This window comes from Mus pahari, chromosome 20, assembly GCF_900095145.1.
Source record: "Mus pahari chromosome 20, PAHARI_EIJ_v1.1, whole genome shotgun sequence".
Taxonomy (NCBI): domain Eukaryota; kingdom Metazoa; phylum Chordata; class Mammalia; order Rodentia; family Muridae; genus Mus; species Mus pahari.
This window is the reverse complement of record NC_034609.1, coordinates 42,994,292-43,006,345: the sequence shown is the minus strand read 5'-3', so window position 1 is coordinate 43,006,345 and position 12,054 is coordinate 42,994,292. Positions and strand designations below refer to the sequence as shown.

The 12,054-nt window shown below is 52.3% G+C and overlaps 1 protein-coding gene across 1 annotated transcript in view; it reads left to right on the top strand.

Moving 5' to 3' along the window:
* The window catches only part of Cotl1 (coactosin like F-actin binding protein 1), a 31,656-nt gene extending 20,002 nt beyond the window's left edge, over nt 1-11,654 (top strand). Inside the window, exon 4 of the mRNA XM_021220275.1 lies at nt 10,515-11,654. Coding sequence (XP_021075934.1) covers nt 10,515-10,625 — 111 coding nt within the window. The 3' untranslated portion in view covers nt 10,626-11,654. The remainder of the gene's footprint in view (nt 1-10,514) is intronic.
* Nucleotides 11,655-12,054: the final 400 nt, after the last annotated feature.

The following is a 12,054-nucleotide window of genomic DNA, read 5'->3' as shown; positions in this document are numbered from 1 at the left end:
TGGTTGTGAGCCACCATGTGGTTGCTGGGATTTGAACTCCGGACCTTCGGAAGAGCAGTCGGGTGCTCTTACCCACTGAGCCATCTCACCAGTCCCAGCCCGATCTCCTTAGAGGCATTTTCTCGGTTAAGGCTCCCTCATCTCTGATGACCCTAGCTTGTGTCAAGCTGTCATGAATCTAGCTTGCAAGACAGGGTCTCTCGGTTGTGTAGCTCTGGCTTCTTCCTGGAACTAACTCTGTAGACCAGACTAACCTGGAACTCACAGAGATGCCCCTGTCTCTGCCTCCTGCGTTCTGGGATTGAAGGTGGAGGCTGACCGTATCCAGCTTCTTCTTTTTCCTTTGAGTTCCGAGGGTCGAGCTGAGCCCCGTTCCCAAGCTCTTTACGGCCCCCTATCCGGTGGCCTCTGTAGAAAGCCTAGGAGGAGTTCCAGGGCTTACAAGCATGGTAGTCAGCTTAACCGGATTGGAAGTAGGTTTTTATTTAATTCTGTCTCGTGTGCATGTGTAGTGTGTGTGTGTGTGTGTGTGTGTGTGTGTATGTGTGTATGTATGTGTGTGTGTACATCACTGAGAACACATGGATAACATTTTAAAGTCACTTCTCTCCTCTCATCTTTCTTTGGCGTCCAGGGGCAAATTCAAGTCACTAGGCTTGCACTGCCAGCACCTTTACCCGCTGAGCCATTGGCTGTCTCTACCCCTATATCTTACTCTAATTTAATTTTGTTGAGATAGGGTAGCCCAGCCTGACCTTAAAACTTAGGGTGATTCTCCTGCCTCTGTTTTTCGAGCGCTAACAAGTGAGCTACCAGCTGTGGCTAGACCGTTCATCTAGTTGCTTATTACACGCTTGTGATTTTTGCTGTGCCGAGGCTCCAACCCAGGGCCTTGGGTATGCACTCTGCCACCGAGCTGCAGTCCCCACCCGGGGCTTTCTGTGAGCCTAGCACTGGCTGTGGTGGCCAAGCTGACCCACGAGTAGGGTGACTCAGGGACTGGGTTCTCTGGTGCAGCCTTCGCGGTGGGAATACTAGTTCCTGGCTGTGGATTTGCAGGCTCAGAGAAGTTGAATCGGCCAGCTTTCTCCAGAGCAGGGTGAGGACATCAGAGACTCATGGCTGGATCCAGGCTCCAGTCGGCTTCCTGTCCTCTCCTGGTTCTGTTTCTCTCTGGATTTGGCCACCCTCTGCCCAGCAGAAGGAATCTCCAGGCTTTGGTGATCCATCAAGGTCAGGACCCCAGAAGAGAGTGACCCGCTATCTCTGTGGTAATCAGTTCCGTAAAAGACCCCCAATCGCCAACTTGGGACAGGAGTGGGTGTTATGATTTGCAGCTACGATTCAGTTCCCATTCAGAGCCCTGCTGGGAGGTGAGGTATGCTGGGGGTCACTCAAATGAGGAGCTGGGATTCTTAGGCAGGTGGGGGTACACACCTGTAACCCTAGCACCTGCGTGTGGAGGCAGGAGGATTAGGGATTGAGGCCTGCCTGGAACTGGGAGTCAGAATGGTCTGTGTTCTGAGCTGAGCCCTGTCCACGGCTGGGAAAACCGGACAGATGTCCCTTTCTCCACCAACCAACCACAGGGCTGCAGGGAGCTGGGCTGTTCTAAGGACACTGCCCCGAGTTGGGGAATGTGCTGAGCAGACAGCTCTCCTGGCCGAGGTTGCCTTGCCACATTGTTGTGCCTGGGAGAGCACACCCGCTCTTTGTTCTGGTGCCTCTGCAGGCTTCTGAGGACAATGTGGTGGACAGCAGGGGAGACTACCCGGTGCCATGGCAAGCTGCCTCGCGTCAGAGCAGATCAGGCAGGCCTCGCAAAATGCTCTAACTCACATGCATATATATCTATATCTATATCTATATCTATATCTATATCTATATCTATATCTATATCTATGTGTGTGTATTCATTTATTATTGAGTTTAAAATATTACGTACATGTGCACAACGCGTGTGTGGGGCGTGCATATGGAGGTCAGAGAACAATGTCATCGGGTCTCATTCTTTCCTGGGGTTTCGGGTCGAAATCCAGTTACAGGTAGCAACAAGCTCCTATGTCTGCTGAGCCATCTTACTTGCCCAAGGGAGACTGTTTTGAAGATGGGGTTTCATCCAGAACATAGAGGGGAGCCTGGGAAGGCTTTAAGCCGGGGAGAGAGTCTGGCTTTGTTCAGGGAGAGGCCCCACATAAACTGAGCTGCTTCAACCAGCTGGCCATTCTGTGACTAGCTGTGGCTTGCCGACCCTCACCAGACTCCAGACCCACTTGCAGCCCATGGCCAGCCTGCCTGGGTGTGATGCTTTCGAGGTATCTAGCAGCCAGGCCCAGCACAGAACCGTGGAATACCCCCGCCGTGCCAGACTGAAGGTGTGAGACCTCCCTGTGATGGCCTCGGACGTGTGTTCTGGGGGACTTTGCCCACCCCTTCTCTGGCACCTCTCCATTCTTCTGTCTTCTGGTGATTTGTCTCTTTACAGTCCCTTTCAGAGCGGACCTACACCACACACAGTTTGCGTGTGTGGCCCCTGGTCACAGCAGCCAGGCACTGTTTGGCGAGTGCCCACCACAGACATGAGTCTAATGCTGGTCGTGTGCAGTCTTTCTCGTGTAGACCCCAGCCCCCCTTGGTTAGGAGCTCACACAGATCTTCATGTCTCTGGTCCCTCACACCCCCACCCCTGGATCTCTGTTTCCCCATCTGAGCAATGGGATGCCAGTTTAACACACAGAAGCAGGGAAGTAAGAAATGAGATGCCGTATAGGGTGAGTGTGCCGCTATACATACCTAGTTCCTTCCTCTTGAGAGGGTCTTGTGTTACCCAGATGTGTCTCGAACTCACCATATGTAGCTGAGGTGACCTTGAACCCCTGAAATCCCTGCCTACAACCCCTAAGTGTCCAGATGGTAGGTGTGCAGCGCTGTGCCCTGTTTATACAGTGCTGGGGTGGACCCCAGGGCTTTGTATATACGAGGCAAACGCTCTACCAACTAAGCAAGCCCCTGTTTACTTACGTATTCGATTTTTTTGTTGAATTAAGGACACATCCTGGTATGTGCTGAGAGGGAACATCTTTGAGGCTAAATGTTGTCATTTTAAAACAATTCTGTTTACTGATTCTTTGGAGGGAACTCCCAAACATGCATGTGGCTAGGAACAAGAAAGTCTATGCCTTTTTTTTTTTTTTTTTTCTCTTTCTCTTTCTGGAGATTAAACCTAAGGTCTCCTACATGAAGGGTGAGTGTTCCCTGTGTGGCTGGTTCCCCAGCCACGGGCAGCTTTGATTAGGCAGAAGTTAAGGATTCAGCCTGGATTTGTCAGCTGACCCAGAGGTAGGGGCTGCTTGGAGCTCTGGGTTAAGGATTCTAAGGTTGAATCTTGACAGAGGTGCGACAGTTGATTTGTGATGTCTGCCATGGACACAGGCGTAGAGAGTGGAGTACAGTTCTACTCCTTTGCTCTCTCAGAACTAGATAGAGTCAGAGGTCAGGTCAGGTCAGGTCAGGCAGGGTCAGGCCTTTGGCGAATGTTTAGGAGGCAGAGAAGCCGGTCCCAAGCACTTTCCCCTATGTGAAGAGGAACAGTATGGGATAAGCTGCTCAGGGCTGGCTCACAACAGGATCTTGGGACATCTGTCGGCTTACATTCTGTTCCTGGTACATGACGATGTGCCCGCCTGTGTGTGCCCTTGGTTTTCTCTGCGAGTAGGAAGGTGACTTGCACCTTCGTATCCAAATGTGTCAGCCGCTTGGCCTGCCGATCCGTTTGTTTCCTTCATCCTCTTTCGATGAGTCATGCCTGCTGTAAGAACCTGGTCTTTTTGAGTAAATTATACCTTGCTGGTCGGGTTTTCAGACACTGAATAGGTGTAGGAGGTCACAGAGGGGGTGGGAGGGCTAGCCTGGCACTTCTGTTTCTTTCTGCTCAGCCTCCTGCAAGGCTGCCCTTTTTCCTGGCAAGAAGGGCTGCTGGGTGCTGATTGATTTTATTCAGCACTCGGAGGTCTTTGGCTTAAAATTCGTGGGGAATTCCACTTGGGGAAAAGCACTTGATTGTTACCAGCAGATGTCTTGTCCCCTGTGCCTTAGCTCACATGTGTGGGAGAGAGTCTACACCCTGCACGGAGGACATTTTCCTGGGTGCCAGATGAGCCCAAAGCAAGCACGGAGCCTTAACATGGAACCATGCTGTGATCCTGTGTTGGTTGCCCATGGATTCTGGTGTCCATGGTGGGGCTTTGTCTCCGTGCTCCAGGGACTTAGGCAGGACCCTTGGGTGACTGGTGTGGATCTGTCTGGAGGACCCTTTGCCCTCCCTCTCCTCTTTCATAGGACTGGGGAGCCGCTGAATGCTGCTTTCAGGGCCTCTGCTCCTTGACTCTTAGAAAGAGTCACAACACTGGAATTTGGCCTCTTGGTGTATAGTATAGGCTAGTGATTGCCACAGTGAGTGTTAAGCCAGCGCAGGTTTGGGGGCTCAGTGAGGGGCGTTGCTTCTCTTGTCTTTGGGTGTAGAGGAAGCCGCCTCTCTTCTCTGGAAGGTTTTCTCCTTCTCTACTGCTCTCCAATCCAAGCTTTGGATGTTGCTGTTGGGTGGGTAGATATAGCCAGCATCTTCCAAGTTTACCCAGGAAGCCCTGGGGCTGTCCCTCTTTGCAAATGAACACTGGGGATGAGGAAAGGGCCCCCGACATTGAACCCTAAGCTTCCCTGCAGTCTTGAGGCTGAAGGGAAAGCTCCCTTACACTTACAAATCGGCTGAGGGCCAGTCAGCACTTGCCCAGTGCTGGGCACACCCCGAGTGTGCAGGCTCTTTGCAGGCTCCAAAGCCCTCATTACAGCCCCGGCATGTGAGACTGTTTCTGTTCCTGTTTGCAGAGGAGGAACGGAAACTCTGGAGGGCCAGGCTGCTGGAGAGCATGGGGCAGCTTAGACTAAACCCCATCCCCAGCCCGTTTTAGCAAGAAAATTGGGTTTAAGCCATGCAGTCGGGGAACCTTCAGAAAAGAGCTCACGGTTAGGAGTATTTCTCAGGGGGTCCCCAGTACCATGTAAGCCAGGCTTTGTAGCAGACACCTGTAGTCACAGCACCAGAGAGGTGGAAGATCGGAAGTTTAGGGTCATCCTTGGCTACCAGCAGATTTAAAGCTAGCCTGGGTTTCATGAGGACCTGTCTGAAAAGGGGGAGAAACAATTTTAAGTCAAGGATAAGAGAATATTTATACGTATCTTAATCTGGCCCTGCAAACAGGCTTATGTGTGTATGCATACATACGTGTGTGTGTGTGTATGCGTGCATATGTGTATATTGCATGTGTGTGCATGCATGGTGTGTGTGCGTCTGCGCCTGTGTGTGTGTGCACGCACGCTCCCATGCATGTAGAGGTGAGAGTGACGGGAGGTGGCCTGTTGGTACAGGGATACAGATGAAAAGCTCCTTGCTCTTTCTGATCTTGGTGTTGCTCCTGGGCCAGGCTTTAGCTGTCCGCTGATGTCGCTTGGTTTCTGCCCCTTTTCACTTACATACCTGGAAGGCGACTCCCCGGTGGCACTGGGAACTCTCCAGTGGCGCCCTCGGGTCTGAAGCTGACTGCTCAGTAGAAATGGAGGCGGAGGGCAAGGGATCACTTCAAGTAGGTCTTGAGGTTGGTACCTGCCTTAGGGTTTCCGTTACTGTGATGGAACACCATGATCAAAAATCAAGTTGAGGGCTGGGGAGATGGCTCAGCAGTTAAGCGCACTGACTACTTTTCCAGAGGTCCTGAGTTCAATTCCCAGCAACCACATGGTGGCTCACAACCATCTGTAATGGGATCTGATGCCCTCTTCTGGTGTGTCTGAAGACCGCGACCGTGTACTCACATAAAATAAATAAATATTTTTTAAAAAAGTCAAGTTGAGGAGGAGCGGGTTTGTTTGCCTTACTCTTCCACATCGTAGCTCATCACTGAAGGAAGTCAGGACAGGAAGTCAAACGCAGCAGGAACCTGGAGGCAGGAGCTGGTGTTGAGCCCACGGAGGGGTGCTGCTGTCTGGCATGTTCCTTGTGGCTTGCTCAGCCCGTTTCTTATAGAACCCAGGAGCTTGTATCACACACGATGGGTTGAGCCCTTCCCCATCAAACACTAAGAAAATGTCCTGCAGGCTTCCCTAAAGGCCGATCTTAACTTTCTCAATTGAGGTTCCCTCCTCTCAGATGACTCTAGCTGTGTCAAGGTGACATAAAACTAGCCAGCACAGTGCCTGCCAAACCATGTATTTTGGGACGGTTTGTAGTATTCATACCGTAGATGGGAAGCGCATACCACTTGTGTCAAGCCTTTTGTTGGGGCGGTGGCCTGTTTGCCCGCCAGAGCTGCCTCTTCCAATTTCCCAGATGGGAAGGGACTGCCCTTGGAATAGCAGGAAGGAGGACCCCTCAACGTTGTCTCCTGGGCTGTCCATAGGTCACCCGAGCCCATAGCGGGTTTGGATCATTTAGAAGGATGTATAGGGAAGGGCTGGATCATAGGAGGTATGGGGAGATCTGGAAGGTTCCTGGAGTGGGGTTGGGTATGAGGATAGGTGATAGCTAAAGACTAGGAGTAACTGCCATTGGTCCAGCCACATGAAGCGTCAGAGTCCTCACTGTGGACCGAAGGGTAGGAGTGATTTCCTAGTCTTTGCCATATTCCTGCTGGGGGGGATGTGAGTCTGCAGATGGAGACGAAGTGCCTCCTCTCGCATCTGCACACACCTCTGACTTCAGCTGGGCAGTGTGGTCTCTTGTGGGGTGAGGAGAACAGAGCCAGATTCATCAGCCCCGAGCCAGGCTCATGGCAGGCGAGGCCGCAGTCTGATTGTTGATGAGACATCAGCCTGTAGCATAGACCCAGGCTCTGTCTCGGTACCACAGTATGGCTTGGGTTCCAGTGGCCTCAGAAATGCTAGCTGCCTGCCTTGGCCACTTGGAGGGAAAATTGCTCAACTGTAGATGCGGGACTCTTGGTTCTGCCTTCCAACTCTGGGGTTCCCCAGAACAGCAGGAGTGGAAGATCGTGACCTGGGGGTGAGGTGGGGAGGCTGGAAAATGTGATCCGCACCCCCATACTGCCTTCCTACAGTAACAGTCCCAGAGGACCCGTCTCTGGCCTCTGCAGGCAGCAACCATAAAAACATACCTGCAGGCGAAGTTGTCTTCTGTGGCAACAGAGAGGATGTTCAGTGTGGCTGACCCCACACGTGGCTGTTCTGTCAACTTTGGAGACTTGGAAGCATTCGCTTCATGGCTAATTGGTTTTAAACGTGCCTCAAGGTTTGAGGGTTTTTTGTTTTTTTTTTGTTTTGTTTTTAGTTTGGGACAGTGAATATGTGTGCACATGTGAGGTGTATCTCTGGTAGAGTGGAGACGATTTTGCCTATTTATAGTTCTTGCTCTGTACTGTCCACTAGTCTGATCTCCTTTTTGAGATGGTGTCACATGTACTAACTTTGTGTGGGGATTTATGCACACCACCGCAGCCTGCAGAGCCAGGACAGCATGCAGGGGCTGGCCTCTCCTTTCACGGTGTGTGTGTGTGTGTGGGGGGGGGTCTGAGATCATCAGGCTGTGAGACATTACCGTCTGAGCCATCTCCCCACCCAGTCTCGAATTTCTGACCCATTTCTCTCTGGGATTACAGGCCTGCGCCAACATGCCTGGTTTATGAAGTGCTGGGGCTTGAACCCAGGGCTCCGTGCACGCTAGGCACGCCCTCTGCTAGCTGAGCCATGTGCACAGCCTCTGTTTGTTTTGTTGAGACGGTTTCTGCTGTGTAACACAAACTGGCTTCAGACTCGTGGGCAGTCAGTCTCCTGTGCTCTGGGCTTGCATCCCACACGGCCTGGTGGTAGTGTGACCACGGCCCAGCTCTCGTGGTTTTAGCTGGAACTGCACTCAGCCCTTAGCACTTCCCTTTAGATTTCTTTGTCCTTATCTTGTCTTCCTAAACTCTTGTTCCTGACCCAGACTTGAGGTTCTTCTTTACATTGCCATATATGGCTGTCAAACAAGCAGAGGACTTTGAACTTCCTCTTAGGTTTCTTACCCCATGACTTCCTTGCTGGGGCACCCGCGCCCCTCCCCCGTGCCGCTGGCCTGGGAGTTGAGACACAGGTCGGCTCTCTATTCTCTTTTCTGTCCGGGGTCCACTGCCCGCCATGGTCTGGGTCACATGAATAAACGCAGCAGTGCTGGCCCTGGGGCTGCTGGAAGGGTCTTTGCATTTGGGGCCGCATAAGGTTGTCTCAGCTCTGCCCCCAGGGCCTTATCTTAACCGGATAAAAGGCTAATGTATCGAAGGTGGGTTCAGTCAGATTGTGTGAGGCTGTCTCTCTTGGCAAATATTAACCCCTCCTCCATATCCTGCCATGTCTTGGTGGCCTTGCTCATGGCATCTAGGAAGCCAAGAACTTGATCTTTCTGCTGCTAGGGCAACTTTGCCGATTTTGTTTTTTATTGATGTGAAATCCATTTCATGTAATATTAAGCACTTTAACCACCTCTTCCTAGTTCCAAAGCATTTTGCTCCTCTTTTCTCTCTCTTTTCTCTCTCTTTTCTTTTCTTTTCTTTTCTTTTCTTTTTTTTTGTTGTTTTTTTTTTTTTTTCCGAGGCAGGGTTTCTCTGTGTAGCCTTGGCTGTCCTGGAACTCGCTCTGTAGACCAGGCTGGCCTCGAATCCCAGAGAGCCACCGGCCTTTGCCTCCTGAGTTCTGGGACTAAAGGCGTGCGCCACCACCTCCAGGTATCTTTTGGAATCTGAAAAGCTGCTATTGGGCTGGCATGGGGCAGAGAGCGCTGGTTGTCTGACCCTTGCTGGCTTGCAGTCACCTCCAGGAGCTGTCCAGTTTTACCACGATCAGTTTTAGATGACATCTGTCGTTTCCTGTTTTGTCTCCCACCCCTGGTCACCTCTGGTCTGCTTTCTCTGTGGATTTGCCTTTTTTGGACATTTCCTGCTGGAGGAACCAGACAGTGGGTGGCTCTTCATGTCTGTCTGTTTTTGCTCATGTTCAGGGACTCGTTCGCCCACGTTGCATCGGGCATTAGAATTTCATTGATGACTAATTAATGCTTCACCATTTGGGACGTCCATGCATTGAGGGTACGCTTTGCCCTCTCATGTCATCTGGTGGCTACCTGGGGTGCTTGGCTGTTTGGGGTGAATCACGCAGCTGTGGAGTCTGGGCATGCGCGTCTGTGCCCGGGTGAATTCATTTCTCTCAGGAAGAGTCTCATAGTTGCAGTTTTCCATATTTTGACACTGTAGCTTGGTCTCAGTACCACAGCACAGTGTGTGTGTGTGTGTGTGTGTGTGTGTGTGTGTGTGTGTGTACCGATTATGGTGTCATAGGCCTGGGGTGGTTGCTCAGTGGTAGAGTGCTTGCCTAAGCAAGACTAGGGCGTGGACTCCTTCCCTAGGACTGGTGCAGGTGTGGGAGTACGATGTGCAGTGTTGAGGGGCATGCCTCTGTGTGTGTGTGTGTGTGTGTGTGTGTGTGCCTGTGCCTCTTACCATACAGGCTTTGTTGGCCTTGAACTTCTATTATCCGAGGCTGGCTGTGAACTCCCACGCCTCCTGCCTCCACCTCCCCAGTGCTGGCTTTACAGGTATGCATACCACCCTCGGCTCTTTTATGTGGATAATTTCCCAACCTTCGGACTCCTGTGCTTCCTGCAGCTCTCTTTGTCTTTACTTGAGATTTTCTTGGTTTTTATTGTGCCTCATAATCCGCATATAAAATGACGCAATTCTCACGGCTCAGTGTTGCCTGATAAGATACCCCCTGCTTCACGTTCTCACGTGGGCCAGGCCCTTGGGTCATCTGATCAAAGCCTTGAGTCCTAAGAAGTGACTACAATAGCGGTGCGTTTCCCAACGGTAGCTGGAATGAACGCCACTAATTCCCCCGCACACCTGCCTAAAACTCAACGAGGCTGGGAAGGCCAGGGTACCGGCTGGTAACTCTGGCCTAGTAATGGCTGAGCTGGCCTGTGAGAGCCAGCTTCTCCCAACCCCAGGTACGGCAGTCACAGGTGTGATAAGTGTAGCCATCAGCCAGAGCCTCCTTCCTTCTGTGTGCTCCCTCCTGTAATCTTACGAGATAGGGTCTCATTGCACAGTTCATCCCCTCTGCCCCTCTTCTGGAGTTAAACGTTGGCCAGCTCCCCATCCATTTTCCTACCTCACACGTCTGCTGGCAGGTTTTCACAGATGAATTTGACAGTGAAAAGGGACTTGCCCAAGGTAACACAGCCAAGGGAAGATAGTCCGGGGGTCGTGCTCCAGTCCAGCCCGTGGACTGGAGGCTGTGACATCTCCACCCCGAGATCTGGGCTTCTGGCACTGGCTCTATTGGCATTTTTTCCATTGCAATCTACTAGGAGTGTCTGGGGTGCCAGGGCTTCCTGCTGCGTTGCCTGGGCAACCCTAGACCTGCCCCCCACCTCCTCCCTCACAGAGACTCTGAGCTCTTCTTTGTCCTTGCAGAATTTTGCAAAGGAGTTTGTGATCAGCGACCGGAAGGAGCTAGAGGAAGACTTCATCAGGAGCGAGCTGAAGAAGGCTGGGGGGGCCAATTACGATGCTCAGTCAGAGTAGCTGCAGCCCCACAGCCCAGAGCCATCTGCCTGCTCCACCAAGGAGGAGACTGCCGCCTCACCAGCCCACCAGGGAGGAGAAGCCATGAGAGGCACCAGCGCCACCAGTGTGTCCAACCCTCCCCCCTCCCCCTTTCCCCTGTAGCCCCTCTCAAGCTCACCCAGCATCATTCTTTGAGACCCGCCCCCCCTTTTTGTTTTAAAGAAAAGTCATTTTGGTGCCAGGGTCATGCATACCATCCGATCCCAGATGCCTCTCTGTCACTGGCCCTTGACCTGGCATTTACCCCTGCCGTCACTGTGGCCTGCCTAGTCTAAGCTACCCTGGCCTTGAGTTGCTGAGGTCTGGCCGGGTGCCACCCCAGCTTGCCCTGGCTGTTTCCTGCTAGCCCTACGCCGGCCACCAGTGCCAGGAGCTGTGCACACCCTACAGCCTTCATGAGCTCGCATGAGCGCGCATGCTCCTCAGAGCCCATAGATGTGGCTCCAGGCCTCACCCCTGTCCTGTTCAGAGTGGCCTGAGCTGTCCCTTCTGGTAGACGCTGCTTGGCAGTCACAGGTTTAGGTCTGACGTGGACCGAGTGTGAAGTGACAAATTTGCCTTAAATCTTGCCTGGCAGTGGCTCTGCCACGTGGTCTAAACTACCCTTTTTTGGCGAAGCCCTTCTGAAGCCTGAGAGGTCTGAGTCTGGCTGTGGGGGGAGGGGGGAAGTTCAGGGTCAACCTCAGGGCCTCCAGGGTGACAAGGATGGAAAGGTCCCCTGCAAACAGGGAGGCTGGCACAGGCCTCGGGGCACCCGGAAGGCAACGACGGTTGGAATCTTAGTCTGCAAATTCCAAAGATGGCTTTGTTTGCTTATGGAGGCAGCTGAGGCGGGCTTGGCTCCTCGAGCGCACGTGAGGACGGTTCTTTCCCCCTCCTCGCTCTTACTATTGGGGGGGGGGGGGAGAATGCTGCACGAGGCTGGGCTGTGACCACCATCTCTGGCATTCCGACAGTTTACAGAAGTAAATGTGTTTTTCAAGAAAACATGAGTTGGGGTGTCTGCCTCGTGTACGTGTGTGGCTGTCCGCATTCGGTGACGGCGCCTCTGGACCCTAGGTGGGGCAGTCAGGGCTTTCCTTCTTCAGGAGCCTCGGGTAGCTCAGGCTAGCCTCAAACTTTGGATATAGGAGAATGGCCTCGAATTCCTGATTCTTGTGTGACCATCTTTCAAATGGTGAAGTTACAGCTGTAGTGGCCTTGTTCTTTCTCAGTAGCCCCCCCTTTATTTATTTATTTATTTATTTATTTATTTATTTATTGGTTTTTCAAGACAGGGAGGGTTTCTCTGTGTAGTCCTGGCTGGCCTGGAACTCACTCTGTAGACCAGGCTGACCTCGAACTCAGAACTCTGTCTGCCTCTGCCTCCCAAGTGCTGGGATTAAAG